General features: G+C 42.3%; 1 protein-coding gene across 8 annotated transcripts in view; it reads right to left on the reverse strand.

Annotated features, from left to right (window-relative positions):
• dgkza (diacylglycerol kinase, zeta a) overlaps positions 1 to 22,450 on the reverse strand; it is a 553,752-nt gene that overhangs the window by 16,864 nt on the left and 514,438 nt on the right. For all 8 annotated transcript variants that reach the window (XM_087996765.1, XM_087996764.1, XM_087996762.1 and 5 more), the window contains 4 exons: positions 21,519 to 21,562; positions 16,581 to 16,701; positions 14,754 to 14,790; positions 12,219 to 12,318 (listed from right to left, as the gene is read on the reverse strand). In XM_087996765.1, the coding sequence (XP_087852891.1) occupies positions 12,219 to 12,318; positions 14,754 to 14,790; positions 16,581 to 16,701; positions 21,519 to 21,562 (302 nt within the window). The remainder of the gene's footprint in view (positions 1 to 12,218; positions 12,319 to 14,753; positions 14,791 to 16,580; positions 16,702 to 21,518; positions 21,563 to 22,450) is intronic.

Here is a 22,450-nt window from a genome sequence, read left to right on the forward strand (position 1 = left end):
GAGCTTCTCCCACCCTTTGCTTGGGGATCGGTTTCTTAATTTTCTTCTGAAAAGTCTGACTCACATTGTAGGCAATGAACATCCAAGGAATGGAGGTAGGAAGAAGAGATAATTGGATGGGTTGACACTGGGCAGGTAATTACCACACCCCACCTCTCTCCTCAAGCAGAATGGCCTAAAGTCAACCTCCTGTCCCAGAGTTAATCACAACCCTTTTAAAGTGGTCCTGCCTTGTCTGTAATTACTACAGATAGATTATCTTCCTGGCTGGCAAACTAGTGCGAGCATTTGGTCAGTTTGAGATGGTAGCAGAGGGTGATGAAGAATTCCTCAATCTACACTAAATTCTGCAAGAACGACGTACTAGACACAGAGAAAGGGGGGAGGGGGTTCCACTCCCAAGATCCAGCTCCCCACCCTTACTCCCAAATTCCCTGCTCCCCTCCCCCTAGGACTGCCAACTCCCAATGCCCCTTGCTGACTCAGCACCTTGGTCATGATCCTCCACCTGGGGGGTCCAGGTTGAAGGCCCTGGCACCAACCATGGCCTCCACTGTGGCACTGCTACGTTTTGGCGATGCCAGCCTCGGACTAACCAGTGGCACCAGGTTTGCAATTCCAGCAGAAATCTTGCTGGCAGCCAATCAGCTGCCCTGGCTGACAGAGAAAAGAGCGGGTATCCTTTCTGACTAAGGTAGGCTGCGGGTTTCTCTCGTAACTCTCCCATTTTCGACTTCACCTGAAAACAAAGGAAAACAAATCTCTCGCCCCATATCTCTTTGCCAAGGCCACACACTAAGTGGAAATAATTTCTCCCTCTCTTTTCCAACTACCTCCCTTATTGTTTTTGTAAACAAGTCCTTAAACTTTCAAATTCCAGAGAAGAAAAAATTGCTAGTTTGTATCATCTCTTGTATTAATCTCATGTTGGGAGTTCAAACATGAATCTAGTGAATCTACACTGCACTCCCATCATCCCAAAAGTATGGTGCCCAGAATTGCATCCAGTATTCCACATGTGCTCTTAAGTTTTGCACAGTTAAAGGATAACTACTACCCACTTGTACTCTAGTCCTCTAAGTATGAGACCAGCATTCTGTTAGGAGTTTTGAATATTTTCTGCATCTAGCTCATTGCATGAATTGTATTGTGGTTCTGTTCGCCGAGCTGGGAATTTGTGTTGCAGACGTTTCGTCCCCTGTCTAGGTGACATCCTCAGTGCTTGGGAGCCTCCTGTGAAGCGCTTCTGTGATGTTTCCTCTGGCATTTATAGTGGTTTGTATTTGCCGCTTCCGGTTGTCAGTTCCAGCTGTCCGCTGCAGTGGCCGGTATAGTGGGTCCAGGTCGATGTGCTTATTGATTGAATCTGTGGATGAGTGCCATGCCTCTAGGAATTCCCAGGCTGTTCTCTGTTTGGCTTGTCCTATAATTGTCATCTGAGTGTGTGGCTACTAAGGATAGCTGGTAATGTCGTTTCGTGGCTGGTTGGTGTGGCAAAACGTCTGCAACACAAATTCCCAGCTCGGCAAACAGAACCACAACAACCAGCACCCGAGCTACAAATCTTCTCCCAAACTTTGAGCATGAATTGTATATTTTGATCATAGAGTCATAGAGATGTACAGCATGGAAACAGACCCTTCGGTCCAACCCGTCCATGCCGATCAGATATCCCAACCCAATCTAGTCCCACCTGCTAGCATCCGGCCCATATCCCTCCAAACCCTTCCTATTCATATACCCATCCAAATGCCTCTTAAATGTTGCAATTGTACCAGCCTCCACCACATCCTCTGGCAGCTCATTCCATACACATACTACCCTCTGCGTGAAAACGTTGCCCCTTAGGTGTCTTTTATATCTTTCCCCTCTCACCGTAAACCTATGCCCTCTAGTTCTGGACTCCCGCCCCCCCCCCCCAGGGAAAATACTTTGCCTATTTATCCTATCCATGCCCCTCAATTTTGTAAACCTCTATAAGGTCACCTCTTAGCCTCTGATGCTCCAGGGAAAACAGCTCCAGCCTGGTCATCCTCTCCCTGTAGCTCAGATCCTCCAACCCTGGCAACATCTTTGTAAATCTTTTCTGAACCCTTTCAAGTTTCATATCTTTCCGATAAGAAGGAGACCAGAATAGCACGCAATATTCCAACAGTGGCCTAACCAATGTCCTGTACAGCAATGTCCTGCAACATGACCTCCCAACTCCTGTACTCAATACTCTGACCAATAAAGGAAAACATATCAAACGCCTTCTTCACCATCCTATCTACCTGCCACTCCACTTTGAAGGAGCTATGAACCTGCACTCCAAGGTCTCTTTGTTCAGCAACACTCCCTAGGACCTTACCATTAAGTGAATAAGTCCTGCTAAGATTTGCTTTCCCAAAATGCAGCACCTCGCATTTATCTGAATTAAACTCCATCTGCCACTTCTCAGCCCATTGGCCCATCTGGTCCAGATCCTGTTGTAATCTGAGGGAACCCTCTTCGCTGTCCACTGCACCTCCAATTTTGGTATCATCTGCAAACTTACTAACTGCACCTCTTATGGGCTCAGATCCACACTGATCCTTGTGGCACTCCACTGGTCACAGTCTGAAAAAACAACCCTCCACCACCACTCTCTGTCTTCTACGTTGGAGCCAGTTCTGTATCCAAATGGCTAGTTCTCCCTGTATTCCATGAGATCTAACCTTGCTAATCAATCTCCCATGGGGAATACCAGGTACCTTTGAGCCTGCACTGTTTGTACCATTCAGAAAGTATCTTTTTAGGTCCAAAATGGATGACCTCATATTTGCCTACATTTTCTCCAATTGTGCCCATTTGCTTAACCGATCAAAGTCTCTTTGTAATTTTAAGCTTCCACCTATACTGCTTACAATGCTGCCTATTCTTCTGTCATTGACCGATCTGGAGATTTGGCTTCCTATCCCATTGCCTGATCCTCCAATGAAGCCAAAATTGCAAAAGTGAAACACAAGCTGTAATGGCATTAAAGAACTCAGCAGCACTGCATGTGCAAACATTCATATGTATGACAGCACAGACCCATAAAAAGTCAAACCTCACTGCAGGACCATAACATACAATTGAAGGTGGCTGTTTAGTCCATCAAGAGTACTTATTCACTGACATTATAGCTGATCAGATCATCTTCAACTTCACTGTTCTCTCTTTTCCTTATAACCCTTGATGCCCTTACTGATTAAGTGCCTGTCTATTTCAGCCTTGAATGTACTTAATAACCCAGCCTCTGCGATGAATAATTCCACAGGCTCACTGGCCTGAAAGATTAAATTCCTCCTGAACCCTTCCTTAAATGTGCAACCCCTTATCCTGAGATAACGCCCTCTAGACCTAGACTCTCCCAACAGGGGAAACAACCTCCGTGCATCTACCCCGTTCTGACTCCCTCAGAATCTTGTATGTTTCAATAAGGTCACTATTCATCCTTTGACACTCCAATGAGTATAGGCTCAACCTCTTTAACCTCTTCTCATAAGGTAGTCCCCTCCAGTTGTGGGATCAACTTAGAGAACCTTCTGTAGATTCTGTCCAACGCTAGCGTATCTTTCCTTAGATGTGTTAGAAATTCATGTACATATGTGGGTGGAATTAATCTTCAGCAGTAACAAAGTGGACATATGCAAATAAGCAGCACTGACCTTAAGTAGACAAGAGAAAGAAACAGATGGTGCTGCTGATTGACTACTCTGTTTCTCTACCAGTTCTGGCAAAGTTCACTCTCAGAGCACTTTCGGTCACAAATTCAACCTCCCTGACCTTTATTGGGTTATGTACACATTGGGATCATGAGGGAGAATGAAGCTAATCGTGTTTTGAGATGGCAGCTCTGAGGTTGGTTGTAATGGCCCAGGACAACTCACTCATTTTTCCCTTTCTTTCCTGGATTTGGGAGGCAACTTATGACACGATGCTGCTGAGTGTGTCAACTTTATGCAGGTAAAAGGGTTGTTTTACCTCCACATAGGTCATGGTGCTGCTTTATTAAGGGACAGGGTACCTGGGCATGGTATGGTACAACCGCAGAATATTGCATTAGTAACAAGACGGTAATTCAAATTAACAGCAGCATAGTTTAACTTTGGAGACGTGTGTCCTGTGACTATTGAGAGGTGAAATTTGAGAATCTTAGTTTCTCTCTTCCTTAGAGTACCATAAATACTCTTAACGCTTTACTAGACACCAATGCCAACACCAGCATCAGTTTTGAATGGCAGAAATGTTCCTAAAGTGTCTGATACTTTGATCACTAACTTTCTCTTTTAGCTGTGTCCTGTATTAGTTAACTTTTCTGTGCATTCTGTTTGCAATTAGCTTTTGTTTTACTTACTTTGAAATGTGTTTTTTTCCTATGAAGGTCTATTCTCCAGACCTCAGCATTGTTGCTCTGCACATACAGATCACAGAGCAGTCACACAGAGTCATTTGAACCAATCACGTGAATGCAAAATGCTGGGAGAATGGTTCGAAACATTTACTGGCAGCCTCAGGGCACATTCCAGCGAGCTCCACATTGGCAAGATGGACAAGCATGGGGAAGGACTGAAATTTGAAAGATGGACTACAGTGCTTGTCAAAGAGTGCCCCTTATCACCATTTAATAGTGTGTCTCCTTCATTAGCTTGCTGCAGGGAGAGTAAGCACTGTTAGTTTTGCCTTAACCCTTACAACGCTGGTGATAATGTTTATTGAATTAAAAAGATTGCCATAGAACATATCAAATTTGATTTGACCTTAAACCGAATGACATTTTGCCCTCATCTGACAGGTAAAAAGCCAACTTGCAGACAGGAAAGATTTCAGGAATGTGGACCTGTGAATCCACAGACAGCTTAGTGTTTATGAAGAGGTGACACTGAAGAATCTGTTCTCCCAATCGTTTCCATCTGGTCGGTTATTAATGACAGGGTCAGTACAGCTTCCAGATGGAGAGGGTTTCATTTTTCCATTTTTCTTCTGGTTTCTGAAACTCTGCCTGGCAATTTTCCTCTGTAATAACAGCTCCTAACTAACTTCAAAATGGCCCTCACAATACAGTATTCACCCCTGCATCTGTGATTTGTGCCCAAATCATGCCACATTAATTTAGCTATCTTGCACAAGGACAGATGCATTCACACGGAAAAAAGCAGTGATCTCTGCTTGTATTGGACTGTCTGTTAATGAAAAATTATAGTTGTCATTTTGGCTTTTCTTCGAATTAACACAAGCTCCAGATTTTTGTTGAAGCTTAAATATCAATCATTAACTTAAAACGTGCTGTTAGACACTACATTTTGACTGATGACTCAGACCACTGTCCCTCCCATTCCACTGAAGCGGTTCAATGTTTGCAGCACAACATACTTCACTGCTAGTACTAAGAGTGACAAATCACAAAACCCTCTTCATTCATGTGGATATCCATGTTGATGGCCCAGTAAGCTGTGGAACACTAAAACACAGACTCATGCCACATAAAGCTTCTAGTGTTTGCCCGAGATTCCATTAAATGGAGGGGAAGCACCAAGTTGAGTCACAAATGGTGGCTGCCTGAAAGGGTAATTCATTTTCCCTGCCCTTTGCCCCTAGCCCTCCACTTCCTTTTTTCTCTTCGGGTATGTAACCAATTCCCTTTTGAAAACCATGATTAAATCTGTCTCCATCACACTCTCGGAGAGTCGGAACATACAGAACTCTCAAGGGGCTCAACAGGATAAATGCTGAGAGGTTGCTTCCCCTCATGGGAGAGTCTAGGACCAGAGGGCGTAGTCTCAGAGTAAAGGGACACCAATTTAAGGCAGAAAGGAGGAAGAATTACTTCTCTCAGAGGGGTGTAGGTCTTAGGAACTCTTTGCCACAGAGAGCTGTGGGGGCAGTCATTGTGTATGTTTAATGCTGAAATAGATAGATACTTGATCAAGGCTTACAGGGTACAGGGCAGTAAAGTGGAAGTAAGGTGTGTTGGATCTGCATCTATTGAACAGTAGGTCAGGCTTGAGGGGCCGAATAGTATGTTCCCATTCCTATTTCTTATTGTCTTAGCACTGATTGCATAGGCAAGCTGACTGGTTTGCAATAATGAGGAAAAAAAAGAGTGAAACAGACAGAGAATTAAGATGAAGGTGTTAGAGGTAGGCGAGAATACATAGAGTGGAGCGAAATGGCTGCCACTCCGGTGTAGCCTAGCAGCTACCGAAAGAGTAGAATCAGCACAAACAACAAACTACTTCAAAAGAAGTTGCTCACACACAATTTCATTGGTGTCATTATTGCCCCTTTCTGGCATACCCTATTGTAGGGGATGCTAGTCCTTCTTCATCACAAAACCTTGCCCCCCACCCCCCCCCCCCACCCTCATGATGCACCAACCTCAATCAAGCAAAGTGGCTGCTGTGGACAGAAGGTTGCATTAACTCTCTCAGGTATCAGAGTATATTTCGCGGACGATTTGCCTGTTCACATTCCCCACTTCCTGGTGGGGAAACGCCCGATCTCCTGGAGGCAGCACAAGTTTTGACAGTACCTCAACCACTTGAGCAAAATCCAAAGCAAACTTCAAAGAGTAATGCCACTGATCAGGTCTCCATGAATTGGGATTTGTATTACTGTATCAAACATTGGGGCTTTTTTTTAAAGCTTTTGCTGGGAATTTTATCTTTCCCAGCAGCCGGCAGTGCACATCCAAAATCTGGATTTATCCGCTCTGGACTAATTTAGAAAACAAACTAAAGAAATATTTAACAATGACCCACAATATTAATAATTTGGATTCAGACTGGTTACAAAAACTGATCACGAATGAAGCTGCATTCAGATCCATGGATAAGCATCAACAAACACATCTACAAAGAGCAATTGGCAGCCGGGGTTAGATATGCATGCTGCATTTTCCATATATCCTGGGTTTTGTTTGCAGTGAGATTATACAAAGCACATTTGTTCTTGCACAGTAAATATTTGGAGAGGGGGGTGAAGGGCAGTAAAAGCAAACGGACTGCCTCAGGAGAAATCTCACCATATACAATGGCCGATTAATGAGAGGAAGCAAGAGTCAGGAATCCCAGCAGGGAAGTGAGCAATCTTGTGAACTTGTTGTGGTTCTGTTCGCCGAGCTGGGAATTTGTGTTGCAGACGTTTCGTCCCCTGACTAGGTGACACCCTCAGTGCTTGGGAGCCTCCTGTGAAGCGCTTCTGTGTTGTTTCCTCCGGCATTTATAGTGGTTTGAATCTGCCGCTTCCGGTTGTCAGTTCCAGCTGTCCTGGACCCAATATACCAGCGGAGAGCTGGAACTGACAACTGGAAGCGGCAGGTACAAACCACTATAAATGTCGGAGGAAACATCACAGAAGCGCTTCACAGGAGGCTCCCAAGCACTGAGGATGTCACCTAGACAGGGGACGAAACGTCTGCAACACAAATTCCCAGCTCGGCGAACTGAACCATAACAACGAGCACCCGAGCTACAAATCTTCTCACAAACTTTGAATCTTGTGAACTGTTTATTACTGAGGATAACTCCGTTATAAGCTTTTTACAGCAAACTGCTTTCACTGATGCTTTTTTTCCCCTTTTCCATTTAATGTTCACCTCTGATTTTCCTTCGGTTTGACTGATGTGGTCTTTTGCCAAATCTCACACCAGCTGAGAACAAATTATCGCTTAATTTCTGCTTTTAATGGCTGGGTATTATCTACAAGAAATGCTTGTGCAAGGAAATAGGTGTTAGGCAGAGCATTAATCTTCGACAATTATAGTATATGACTGGTGCAATAAGCCTTCTTCCCAGAGCACCCGGCGATTGTTCCATATTGGGAAGTTGCAAGGAAGTTGGTTTATTAACCCTTAACTTTCCAAGACATCAAACATATAACATTCTCAAGATGTCTGTCAGTCCTTACCCATAATTACTTGAAGAAACTGCTAATCTCATCAAGAGTAGGCATAAGTCAACAGCAACACTTGTTGTTGTAAGAAGGGGTGTAATCATACAACACTACCTAAATTGCTTTATTGGGACTGGGATGAGGTTAAGATTAGAGTGGTGCTGGAAAAGCACAGCAGGTCAGGGAGCATCCGAGAAGCAGGAAAATCGACGATTCAGGCAAAAGCCCTTCATCAGGAATTAGGGATTAAGTTAGTCCTTTTACGTAAAGGGTGAGACAGTTGACAAAGTTTACAAGTAAACTTAAAAAAAATGAGGGTGAGGGCACACTGGAATTAAAAGCATTCCTCCCTCTTTTAAGATATAAATAACATAGAAGAACATCATAGAAAGTAAGTTATAAACAAAATAATGCCTCAAATAATAATTGGACAATTAGGTCAGCAAATCTTATTTGAGAGTAAAATTTCTGAAGACAGCAACTGCAGCTGTTCATGTGAACTGCTTGTTTTCAAAAGGATTTAGGAATAGATGCATCATGAAGCCTTGCCGTGATATGTATCTTTGATATAGGCAAACCAAGGTGCTCGAAAGAACATGCTTCTCAACAGTTATTTTGGAGGATGTGAAAGACACAGAAACTGAAATGCTACTCTCCGCACAGATTTTGATGGATCACTTAGGCTGTGTAAAGTTTGCTCCACATACTCCACCTTTAAGTGTCTTTTCCTGTTTGAAGTGTGTCAGCATGAGCCATAGAAGAAGTGGCTGACTAAACATTTACTCTAACATGGAACAGGCATGGGGCACTGCACCATCTTTATAACCACTTTACTTTGAATACTCTGTTCACAAGACATGTCTTTAAAGCATCAGATTTTGTAAGGGGAGGTAGGGGGAGGGGTTAAAGCCATTGATTTCTCTAATACAAAGAGTTGAATTTGAATTGGATGAGAACTATAGAATACAAATGAATTTCCTCAAGTTACACAGTCTTGTCTTCCAAGTTGGCAACTTGTTCATGAAATCTGACAGCAACATTCCCAGAGCTGTGGCAACTCCAAAACTGAATGCTGTGTATGTCCACCTAGAATTGACTAGTTGAAGGCAAATAGTGCAGACCCATTCTGCCATTTCCAGGAGACAGGAGGAAGCCACAATCCGAGAACAGGTGGCAGAGAATCATTCCAGTGTTGCACTACACAGGTCAGCACTCATTTCCTGTTAACTATCCTCACTCCTGGCTTTACCCTGGGTATTTCACTCCCATAATTCTGGAAAGACCAGACTGGGAGATGCACGTCAGCAGAAGGTGGAAGAAAAGGAACTGGAAAGTGATATTGGAAATCAGTGACTGATATGACCAGCCCAAAGTTGGAATCTTGAATCCAGGGCTTCATGCACTTATCTGAGCACAATAACATATTCCAAGTGTTACAACAAAGCCATTCTTCTGTCATGATGTAAAACAATAGTGTATTCAATGAATGCTAGTTGCTACTTATTATATGAGCAACAATGTTACATGAGAAGGCATATTTTCCATTCTTATAGACCAAGTGAATATTATTGGAATACTGCAGCATTTCCAATTACAGTATTCTAAATGATTTGAAAACGTGATGCTCCAACAGTCCCTTCTGTAGAAGGGACCAAAAGTAGAATATTCTCTCATCTGTTCGAATGACATGATAGTTTCACTTCTTTCATATGTAAATCATAAAAACCTTTTTTAAAGGTTACATTCTAACTGATGAGAGACTTAACAAACAATCAAGGTATTTTTGAATGTATAATTTCAATAACATCAGACTGTAAACTTTTGCTATAAATTATGTGTCTTACAATTGTGTTCTCCACAACCACCTGACGAAGGAGCGTCGTTCCGAAAGCTAGTGTGCTTCCAATTAAACCTGTTGGACTATAACCTGGTGTTGTGAGATTTGTAACTTTATAAATTCTCAGTGGCTAATAGCACATCTAATGAGAACTTAAATTTGTCAATTCTTCAATTGACAACCATTAATCCCTGCAACATACCGTGAACAATACCTTACAGCAGAGGAACAGCACTTGGAGGGGTGGAAAGTATGCAAAATTGGCAGTTTGGCAATGAAATTTTACACAAGTACGGCAGTGATTCTGAAATAGTAAATCAATTAATTCAGAAACAGAGAGTTCAATCCCACCATGACAGTTTAAGAATGTAAATTTCCTTATGAAAATATAAAAGTATGAAGTTAATGTCAGTAAAAGTGAGTGTGAAGTGGGTGTAAGAACCCATTAGTTAATTCAGTGTTTTTAGGAAGGAAATTTGCTGCCTTCACACGGCTGATCAATATGTGACTCTTGTCTCATACCAAAGAGGTGGAAGCCTAACTGCTCCTGGAAACAAACCAATCAACTGCATTGAAGAGCTGAGGTTCTGTAGTATTAGAGCCATCTGAAGTATGGGGAGGGGTTGACAGTGGGAATTATAGAGTCATAGAGATGTACAGCATGGAAACAGACCCTTCGGACCAACCCGTCCATGCCGACCAGATATCCCAACCCAATCTAGTCCCACCTGCTAGCATCCGGCCCATATCCCTCCAAACCCTTCCTATTCATATACCCATCCAAATGCCTCTTAAATGTTGCAATTGTACCAGCCTCCAACACATCCTCTGGTAGCTCATTCCATACACGTACCACCCTTGCATGAAAAGGTTTCCCCTTAGGTCTCTTTTATATCTTTCCCCTCTCACCATAAACCTATGCCCTCTAGTTCTGGACTCCTCAACCCCTGGGAAAAGACTTTGCCTATTTATCCTATCCATGCTCCTCATAATTTTGTATATCTCTATAAGGTCACCCCTCAGCCTCCGACGCTTCAGGGAAAACAGCTCCAGCCTGTTTAGCCTCTCCCTCGAGCTCAGATCCTCCAACCCTGGCAACATCCTTGTAAATCTCTTCTGAACCTTTCAAGTTTCACAACATCTTTCCGAAAGGAAGGAGACCAGAATTGCACGTAATATTCCAACAGTGGCCTAACCAATGTCCTGTACAGCCGCAACATGACCTCCCAACTCCTGTACTCAATACTCTGACCAATAAAGGAAAACATACCAAACGCCTTCTTCACTATCCTATCAACCTGCCATTCCACTTTCAAGGAGCTATGGACCTGCACTCCAAGGTCTCTTTGTTCAGCAACACTCCCTCTGACCTTACCATTAAGTGTATAAGTCCTGCTAACATTTGCTTTCCCAAAATGCAGCACCTCGCATTTATCTGAATTAAACTCTATCTGCTACTTCTCAGCCCATTGGCCCATCTGGTCAAGATCCTGTTGTAATCTTGACGTAACCCTCTTCGCTGTCCACTACACCTCCAATTTTGGTGTCTTCTGCAAACTTACTAACTGTACCTCTTATGCTCGCATCCAAATCATTTATGTAAATGACAAAAAATAGAGGGCCCAGCACCGATCCTTGTGGCACTCCACTGGTCACAGGCCTCCAGTCTGAAAAACAACCCTCCGCCACCAACCTCTGTCTTCTACCTTTGAGCCAGTTCTGTATCCAAGTGGCTAGTTCTCCCTGTATTCCGTGAGATCTAACCTGGCTAATCAGTCTCCCATGGGGAACCTTGTCGAACGCCTTACTGAAGTCCATATAGATCACATCTACTGCTCTGCCCTCATCAATCTTCTTTGTTACTTCATCAAAAAACTCAATCAAGTTTGTGAGACATGATTTCCCACGCACAAAGCCATGTTGACTATCCCGAATCAGTCCTTGCCTTTCCAAATACATGTACATCCTGTCCCTCAGGATTCCCTCCAACAACTTGCCCACCACTGAGGTCAGGCTCCCTGGTCTGTAGTTCCCTGGCTTGTCCTTACCACCATTCTTAAACAGTGGCACCACGTTTGCCAACCTCCAGTCTTCCAGCACCTCACCTGTGACTATCGATGATACAAATATCTCAGCAAGAGGCCCAGCAATCACTTCTCTAGCTTCCCACAGAATTCTCGGGTACACCTGATCAGGTCCTGGGGATTTATCCACCTTTAACCGTTTCAAGACATCCAGCACTTCCTCCTCTGTAATCTGGACATTTTGCAAGATGTCACCATCTATTTCCCTACAGTCTATATCTTCCATACCCTTTTCCTCCAAAGTGTTTGTTTTTCTATCTCAATAAATATCTTGTAGCTACTAGCCCACGGAGAAATGGATCACCCAAATTACAGTCACCATTTCACTTGAAGTGTATTAGTGGTCATTACTGAAAAAAAGTCTTAGCATTTCATCCTGGTACCAAAGCTACAGCGATTACCTGCAAATCAGTCTTCATTAGTGAAGCACCAGCTTCCACAAGAAAGTGACATATGGTTCGATGTCGGAGAGCAGCTGCTTTGTGTAGGACCGTCTCACCACTGCAAACAGAAATCATACGTCTGACTTTATATTTCGAAATCGGAGACCCCACAGTGGAATCACTCTCAACAGTGTCCTCGGTCAGGATCCCAGTACTAAACATATGCTGCTGCAGCAATACTGGGCTCTCACCTTTCTAGCAAAGGTTCTGACTTGCTATTTTATTTTAGAGATATTAACCCCTCATTCTTTTTTCCCTATCTCTCAGTTTCCCTGGATCAGAAGCCACAGCCTAACAGGGAGGTCGACAGGTTGGGGGTTGAGGTTTCTAAGGTAAAGCTGTTCTGTGCCAGTTTTTGGAAGGTGTGTAATCAGTAAACAGGAGGAACCATGCTTCACCTGGTCTCCTATAAAACAGCAGCTGTTGATAAATCAGATCTACAGGAGAAGAAATCAGTGCTTTTCACAGCTATCATATACTTTATTATTAATATTATATGTCAGACAACTGTCAGTTGGTTAAATGAAAATTATTTGCACCCCACCCCACCTCCCCAACATCTTCTGAAAGATCAACTTTGGGAGTGACATTGTAAAATTAGTGAGGAAACAGCAGTAAGTCTAAATGCTAAGGCCTAGAAAGTTGATCATATCTGAAACTGAACCAGAGGGGGAGGGAAACGTGACAAGACAGCACATTGCATGTTTGTTCACATAATCAAATGAAGCTGGTGACAATAGCAACATCATCTCAACAAGATGTGTGCAATTCACTGGCTGTGCACTTCTTTGATGTGGAGATTTAGATTTTTTTTAGATTACTTAGTGTGGGAACAGGCCCTTTGGCCCAACAAGTCCACACTGACCCGCCGAAGTGCAACCCACCTATATAGCGCATTCCCCTATATTTACCCCTTCACCTAACACTGCGGCAATTTAGCATGGTCAATTCATCTAACCTGCACATTTTTGGACTGTGGGAGAAAACCGGAGCACCCGGAGGAAACCCATGCAGACACGGGGAGAATGTGCAAACTCCACACAGTCGCCTGAGGCGGGAATTGAACCCAGGTCTCTGGCGCTGTGAGGCAGCAGTGCTAACCACTGTGCCACCGTGCCGCCCATTTATGTGCTAGGAAATTGGGGTAGAACCTCCTAAAGGGTGATCTATGCTCAGAACAGGCAGAAGCGAATGCTTATGTTGAGAAATGCCTATGGGCGGCACGGTGGCTAGCACTGCTGCCTCACAGCGCCAGAGACCCAGGTTCATTCCCCGCCTCAGGTGACTGACTGTGTGGAGTTTGCACATTCTCCCCGTGTCTGCGTGGGTTTCCTCCGGGTGCTCCGGTTTCCTCCCACAGTCCAAAAAATGTGCAGGTTAGGTGAATTGGCCATACTAAATTGCCCGCAGCGTTAGGTGCAGGGGTAAATGTAGGGGAACGGGTCTGGGTGGGTTGCGCTTCGGCGGGTCGGTGTGGACTTGTTGGGCTGAAGGACCTGTTCCCACACTGTAAGTAATCTAAAAAAAAATAGTTGTATTAGGTTCCCAGGAGGAGAATTATTCTGTTCCTTCCACAGGGCTGAAAATCAAACTGCTACCACTAAAAAGGGGGTGCAGAAGTGATCAATGCCAGGAGCCTCAGTTACCAAGACACAGCTGCATTGCAGAAAGATGTTCAATGATTTTAGCAGAACTGTCAAAGTAAGAACAAAGGCTTCTCTCAACCTGTGCCTTACTGCTTTCCTGCTTCTCTACACAGACTGCACCCAATTCACTTCACCACCACCTCAACTTGCCACTCTTGCATTCTGCACTTCCCACCACCATCACTACTGGAATCCTCACCTTCCTACACTTTTAAATTTCAACGTAACATATAACTACCATGATAAGCATTCTCAGAACACCACACAAGAATGCCATTAACATTATAATATTTAAATCTATATTCCCTTCTTGCAGCAGAAGGTCACACACAGCAAGCATACAGTAGAAATCCATGGCTATATGAGGCCAATGCCATGCAGGCCATCATGGGAAGGCACAGATTTACGATCTTAGTGATTGGCATTCTTTATCTTATTGTCTTTATCTCTTCCTGATTCTATCATACCCTACATACTTGGCAAGAAAAAATTTCTCCCATTCTATCCTTTTACACTGCATGTTATGAGATTTCATAAAAGGACTTAAGATGAGCATAGGGTCTTTATTAAAATATTAGACTGAGCATTTTTTAACGTGATTTGAATGCTCAAACAAGAACTTAAACATGGTGTTCAGTATAACCCCAAAAATGCAGACCTCAACTGACTATGGCATATGTTATTTGAAAGTGATGATAGACTCCTTCCACTTATTGTGGAATGTCCAAATACAACCTCATTTTGAGTCCTTAAACTCCAACATTTGATTCCAAATATGCAAAGCAATTAACTTCGACAGTAAGGTTAAGAGTTCTTCTGTTTATAGAAAACAAAGTGGTAAACTTACTTCTCCTTCTCTGTTAAATCCAGTATCTCTGGAGAAGCTTGAAGAGAGAAAAAGTGAAATATTACTTAATGCACTGATAAAGGTTACTCAATAGAAAGCTCAGTCCAATCCTCCTCTCATCCACTTTTAGTGCCTCATCAGGCAACTGAGTATTCACTCGCCCATGCCCAATGTACTGTGGGCAAATATCCTTCTTTTAATGGCACCTCTCAGGCCAAAAGGGTGGCACACAGTGGTTCAGTGGTTAGCACTGCTGCCTCAGTGCCAGGGACCCGGGTTTGATTCCACGCTCGGGTGACTGTCTGTGTCGACATTGCACATTCTCCCTATGTCTGCAAAGGTTTCCTCCAGGTGCTCCCGTTTCCTCCCACAGTCTGGGTGGATTAGCCATGGGAAATGCAGGGTTACAGAGTGGGGGGTGGGATGGGGTGCATCTGGATGGGATGCGGTGTGGACTCAATGGGCTGAATGGCCTCCTTCCACACTGTGGGGATTCTATGAAAATGGAGAACACTGTCTGCAAGAAAAAAAAGAAAAAAATCTAGGAGGCAATTGATGCACTTTGGCACAAGACATATAGTGAGTGCATTATGATTAGGAGGAAAGGTGATATGGTAACTGTGGTTTGTAAAGCTCTTTACCCTGGAGCTTTCCATGTTACATATCTGATCTGATGTGGAGTAACTAAGAGAGGATGATTGCTCTGATTAGACAATTACCCTATTATTATTGTAACATTAGACAATTAGGATGATTCAAAGAGATTGATAAACCAACCAGGGCTAACCAACAGTATTATCTAAATGGAGAAAAACAGCAAAAAGCTGCAAACGCAAAGGATTTGGAGGTACTTGTGCATGAAACAAGAAAGCTAGCACACTGGTTCAGCAGGTAATCAGGAAGGCTAAAGGAATGTTGGCCCTTATTTCAAGCAGATTAGAGTATAAGAGTAGGGAAACGTTACTGCAACTCTACAAAGTGCTGGCGGAACCACAGCTGGAGCACTGTGAGCAGTTTTGGCCCCCTTATTTAAGGCAAGATATTATTTCATTACAGACAGTTCAGAGAAGTTTCACTAGGATGAACCCTCAATTGGAGGATTGTTTTAAGAGAAAAGGTGAATCAGGTTGGAACTCTACTCACTGGGGTTTAGGAGAATGTGATTGGATCTTATTGAAACATACAGAGTTCTTAAAGGGCTTGACAGGGTAAATGCTGAGAGAATGTTTCCCTTCATGGCAGAGTGTAGGACCAGAGGGCATAGTCTCAGAATAAAGGGGTGCCAATTTAAGACCAAGATGTGCATGTACTTCTTCGCTCAGAAGGTTAAGTATCTTTGGGGCTCCTTGCCATAGAGAGCTGTGGGTTAGAGTGCTTGATTATATTTAAGGCTGAGACAGACAGATTCTTAATCTGTCAGGGAATCAAGGGTTCCAGGGAAAGGGCAGGAAAGTGGACCTGTCAGATCAGCCACGAACGTTTTGAATGGTGAATCAATCTTGAAGAGCTGAACAGACAACTCCTGTTCCCTACTTCTTATGAGAGGAGCTGAATTAGAATGACATTTTGGTGGCCCACAATCACTTGCATCTGATGAGGCACAGTTCCACACATATTATGAAGCTGACTAGTGCCAAATGAACCATTCAAGTTTCAACCAAATAGTTAAAGAATAAATGAAACATGCTTCCTATAAGCCAATGGGGATTTACCTCAATAACTTTGAAGCAAAATCAACTGAGAGTTATGATTATGACATTTACAACTGGCAGCAGTCAGGATAGAAGGGTTTTGCAGTGGGTACTTTGCAGTTGGTTAGCCTCTTACCATTATCAAGGATATATTTCACAATCTCTTTGCTTCCAACGGTGACAGCGTGATACAGTAAGGTGCGGCCTTCAGAATCGCGAAACATTAGATCAGCCCCGGATTTATGCAATTCCCGTAACTGTAAAATTAATGTACGTATAGCGTGGATTAGATATTCTGTACAATGCAAAGGAGCTCAGTTCACTGGAACTGCATAAATCTTTCTACATTAACAGCGAATGGGAAGGAGATTAATGGCAGTTTACACAATCCAGCTGCAGATGCTTTATGAGATATACTACTTTCCATCTATTCATCCCATATTTGAGTTCTGTCCTGTTCCTCTGCCGTAATGATATGTTTCAAGGTTTCGCTTTATGCTAGGCTAAACTTGGCTCATCCCTTTCTGTTCTACTTGTCACTTCAACAGTTCATGTGATATTCTGTAAAAGCACTCCGAAGTTATTGGCAGTTCCTCAGACTGATTCATGGACAGTTACTTCTGCTTCCATTTTAGCTGTTCTGCTCAATGCCTTCACCAGACTAGCTGACCCTAAATAACTTGTGAAGACACTTGAGGAATGGGCTTCCACGTTCAGTTGCTCCCAGCACATTATGGATCACACAGTCTGACATTTTCCACCCATTAGTTGTAATGGTTGGAACATCAAGGACTGTCCACCTAAGATGCTGTCAGTGAGTGCTTAGGCCTTCCCTCCTAACTGAAAACTATCCCAATCCTGTTCTGTGGCCTGTATTGTTGACTTTATTATAGCCCCAGTCAATAAAAGTGTTGCCAATGTTCCTTCCTCAACTAATACCCCCAAATTCAAATTAGCTGCTTAATTCACCTCACTGCTGTTCAAGGAATTATCTTCCATGCAAAATTGACACAAAGTCCCTTTCCTTCAACAGTTTATTTTCTGTACAGTAGGTTTTTGAATGATACAATCAAGCACCTATGAAAAGGAATCATAATTTCCTTTAGAAAACAAAGGTGATCCAGTAAGAACCTGAGCAAAACAGGAGACAATTATTAGTAACTAAAAGGACTTTACCTATGAGGATCCCCTTGTATGAGAGCTATGTTTTAAATTGACAATACTTAGAAAATATAAATCTACAAGCTATGAAATGTATAAAGGTGAGTCAAAGAAACTAATTGCATTTATATAGTGCCTTTTGTGACCGTAGGATCTCGCAAAGTACTTTATAGTCACGGAGCATTCTTTAAGTTCATAAATTTACCATCTTCTTAAACGATTCCAGAGATTTTACTTTCATGAGTTTTTCAAAAGGTGTTCAAACATTATATGTTACTTGATTTCAGCCCTGACCTTGTCTTTTATCAGTTTACCTGATGAAGGCTTTATTGGTTAGGTTTGTAGCATTCACAGGTGTAAAAGGGAATTAGATTTTGTTTGTGGTGAAAAAAGCCACATTTTTATAATGAAATAGTTGGATGAAGTAGGGTGAAGAGAGATTCGTGTTGATGGTCAAATTTGGCACAAGTCGATGTACTGTTAATTCTATATAAAGTAAAACCCTTGTGTCAGTTTGTTCAAAATGGTGGACCTAGAACAAAACAGTAATAAAGAAAAGGTAAATTGATATAGTTGTCCTTCTTATGAGGATACGTTTAAAGGGTCTTGCAAATGTAACAACACTGTATCGAATCTGCTGAAAGAAGGTGACTCTCTGGAACAAGTATTCATTCTTTTCCCTTAGACTTTCTCATAGGAAATAATGACTTCCAATTACACAACATAGTAGTTTACACAAAAAAAAGGGTCCCCAAATAATATAGATGTGTTATAACATAAATGAGAGACTCGGCCTTGAAATTTGAAAGCAGTGCAGGCAGGTCAGAGGAACATTCAAAATGCCTTTGTGCCTTGCCAAAATCAATTGGCAGGTTAATTTATTCTCAGGACTCAAACAGATGTTTCCATATAAAGCCACAAAGAACCATAGTTAGAACAGCAGAAATCTGGAACGACATCTGAGCATTCTGAATTGCTCTCTGGCATCCCACAGTTCTAACTCTAGTTCTGTAACCTCCTGCAGCCCTACAAATCTCCAAGACATTTTGCTTCCTCTAGCTCTGGCTTCTTGAGTATCTGTAACTTCCATGCGTACCAAAGTTGCCTTGATTGATTAGAGCCCTGACGTCTGGAATTCCATCCTGACCTGCTCCTATGCCTCTATTTTTCCTTTCAAATGCACCTTAAAATCTCTTGACTAAACCTGACCCTAATGTCTCTTTACACAAGAACAGAAATTGCTGGAAAAGCTTGGCTGGCCTGGCAGCATCTGTGCAGAGTTAAAGTTTTGGGTCCAATGACCCTTGTTCAGAACATCTCTTTATATGTCTCAAGGTCACGTTTGTCTGGCCACACACTAGTGACGGTACAAGGGCTGCATTCATCGTTAAATTCCACCTAACCATCTACCCTGATGCTTATGTTCCACTCAAGCCTTCCTCTATCTCTCTCATCAAAATCTACCACTTTGGTTGAAAGAGAACAGAAATGCTGAATTTTCCTTAAATGGTGAGAGGTCACAGAGTGCATTTGACCAAAGGGTGTCCTTGCTGATGGATTACTAAAAGTTAGCAGGCAGGTGTAGGTGCAATGAGGAAGAAAATTGAATGCCGGTCATCATAACGCAGGGATTTGAGTATAAGAGTAAAATTGTTTTGCTAAGTTTTATAGACCCTTGTTGAGACCAGACCTGGAGAACTGTGTACAACTTTGGTCCCCATTTTCTAAAGGTGGAATATACTTGCCATAAAGGAAGCACAGTGAAGATTCCTGGAACGGTATGTATGAAAGTTTGAGGAGATTGGACCTCTATTCCCTATCTTTCCGAAGAATCAGGGTGACCTTGATGTGACAGGGCAGATGTTGATGTTTCCCAAGGCTTGCAAGTCTAGGAACAGGGGACATAATCTCAAAATATGTGATAGACCATTGAAGACTTAGATTAGGAAGGATTTATTCAGAGGGTGGTGAATCCTTGGAATTCTATATCCCTGAGGAATGTGAAAGTTCAATCATTAAGCACGTTCAAGATAGAAATCAATACACTCCTAGAGACTAACAACATCATGGGATATAGAGATAGTGAAGGAAAATGGCACTGAGTTTGGTGATCACGTATGATCTAACTGAATAGTGGATCAAGCTCAACAGCCTGAAAGGCCTACTCCTCGGTAACTATCTACTCCCTGCCAATTCTATTCCCAGTCATCCTTGTCTAATTTCCCTTTCAGTGTATCCACAATGTTTGCTTGAAGCACTCCCTGTGGCAGTCCACATTATTACTACTCTTTGGCTAACGTTTTCCTCGTCGGAATTCCCTAACCGAATTCTTGGTCATTATTTTATATTGACGGCCTCCAGCCATGCACTTCCCTAAAAGAAGGAACATTCTCTCCGCATCCAATCTATCAAAACCTTTCATCATTTCGAAGCTCCCCCAGACTGTAGACAGTGCTGAACGTGATTTAACCAAGTTTCAATACAGATTGAGCACAACTTCCCAATATTGCAACTCTATTCCTCTAAAAATAGAGCCTAGTATCTGGTTTGGGATTTTTTTTAAAAATAGCTTTGCTAATTTGTGTTGCAACTTTTAATGATTGGCCTATTTGTATCTGAGATCTCTTTGTTCCTCTACTTCACCTGGACTTCTCTTCCTCTGCTGCTTGTAGCTACTCCTGCCAATATACTTCGGTATATAAGGACTACAAGTAGAATTTTGGTAGGTAGCATTCAAGCCTTGGTGTCAAAAGGTTCTTGGTTTAAGTCCCACTCTAAGACCTGAGTGCAAAAATCAAAGTTGGCACTTTACTGGATGCATGCTTCACTGTTGGAGATGCCACCTTTCAGAAATAAACTGAGGCCCCACCTGCTCTGCTCCAGTAAGGAAACATTTCAGCATACTACTTTGTCTTAAAAAAAAAGAGTAGGACAGTTATCCAGTGTCCATGGTAATATTTATCCCTGAATCAACATAACAAAGAGATTAATAGATCTGGTGTCATAGTATGTCACACTTGTCTCTCTTGCAGCATCCTCACACAGCCATTGTATTTCATCTGCAAACACACTGACAGCCTTCATCTAACTACACCTAGGTTGATGCCTCTTTCTGTTACCTCCCTACTTTTCCCTCTAGAATAGATCTCTGTAACTTCAGCTCTGATCAAATGGCCAAAATATTGACATTTCTGTTTCCAGATGTAATATTTTTTAAAGAGTTTTGTTTTTGTTCTTGCAATTTCAAACATTTCTTCATTGCTTAAAAGTTCTGTATATGCAATTTAAAGCTAAAAGCTTAGCATCCACATTTCAAATGCCTCGACTTCTATTCACAATTCAAATGTCTTTATTCTCCTTTCAAGAATCTTTACTCATTGTCCAGGTTTCTGAGGCATGACCCGCACTGTCCAACAAGATACTTTCCACCAAAAGTACTACCCCACATTTATCAGAGTTGAACTCCCATTATTTGCCCAGCTACAGGATAATTAATATCCTCCTGTAATGTGTTTCAGTCTTCTTCAACATGGACTATAATGCTTCCTTGCCCCCCACAGTCACTTGTGATATCATCAGTACATTTGTGTTTTTGATTCCAAAGTCCCAATCATTAATGCAAATTGTGGACGGCAGTGATCCCAGCACTGATCCTTGTGGAACACCATACCCGATCTCCTGTCACTTTGAATAACTACCCTTTACTCCCACTCTCTGCTTTCTGCCTTGAAGCAGTTAGTGATCCACTCTATCACTTTACCTTTGATGCCACATTTTATGACCAAGCTAATCAGTCTATTATGGAACCCCCAACTGAATACTGTTTTGATCTGTCGTACTATTAAGATTATCAAGTGGCAGGGTCAATGTGGCTTTAATATATATCACGGTTTTTGCCACGGATGAGACTTACCTGCCGCAAGTCATTGTTCTTCACTGTATGAAGAAGACTCTCATCTACAGAGAAAGAAAGACATCACTGTAAGAAGGGAGCTACTGAGTACGAAGGGAAGAGAAAGGGAAACTAGTGTATCAAGCAGTTTATCCTTCAAAAATTAAACATGGCTACCTGAAATTCTACTGATCCATGTCAGAAAAGTGACAGGAGGTACCTCCAGTGTTTTGTGGGAAAATCAGTAGAACCAATCCAGAATTTTGGGGTCCTCCTTTTTTTTTAAAAAAACAAAGGTTATTCTGAAGTCCAAATACTTTACGTCACTCTCCAAGAAGGCATATTTTCCATTCTTATAGACCAAGGTGAATATTATTGGAATACTGTAGCATTTCCAATTACAGTATTCTAAATGATTTGAAAACATGATGCTGTAACAGTCCTTTCCATACACATGGACCACAAGTAGAATATTCAGTTGGTAGCATTCATTTCTCTGTGTCAAAGGGTTCTTCCTCAAGTCCCACTCTAAGTCATGAACACAAAGCTCAAAGTTGGCACTCCAGCATCATACTGGATGTGCTTCATTTTGGAGGTGCCATCTTTCGAATGAGACATCATAAAGTGAGGCCCCATCTACCCTGCTCTGGTGAACATAAAACAAAATTAAGGATACTATTTAAAACAAAGAGCAGGACAGTTAAACATAGGTATTGTTTGCACCTGAATCGACATAAAAACAAGAGACTAGTTGGTCATTATCCATGTTGCTATAGTTACTGTGTGTAAATTAGCTGCTCTTTCCTATGTACCTCATTTGCTGTTAACCTTTTTGAGCTATCAAGTGTCATGAAGACAACAAGCCTTACTTTTGTTTTCCTAAAGCCATGTGATGATACGCACAGCTAGTATCATCAGGTTGAAAAGGAGTCTCTGCAACGGGAAAGTCAAAC

This window comes from Chiloscyllium plagiosum, unplaced genomic scaffold (genome assembly GCF_037043375.1).
Source record: "Chiloscyllium plagiosum isolate Xiang-an unplaced genomic scaffold, Cpla_swu_hap1 HiC_scaffold_18, whole genome shotgun sequence".
NCBI classification, from domain to species: Eukaryota; Metazoa; Chordata; class Chondrichthyes; order Orectolobiformes; family Hemiscylliidae; genus Chiloscyllium; species Chiloscyllium plagiosum.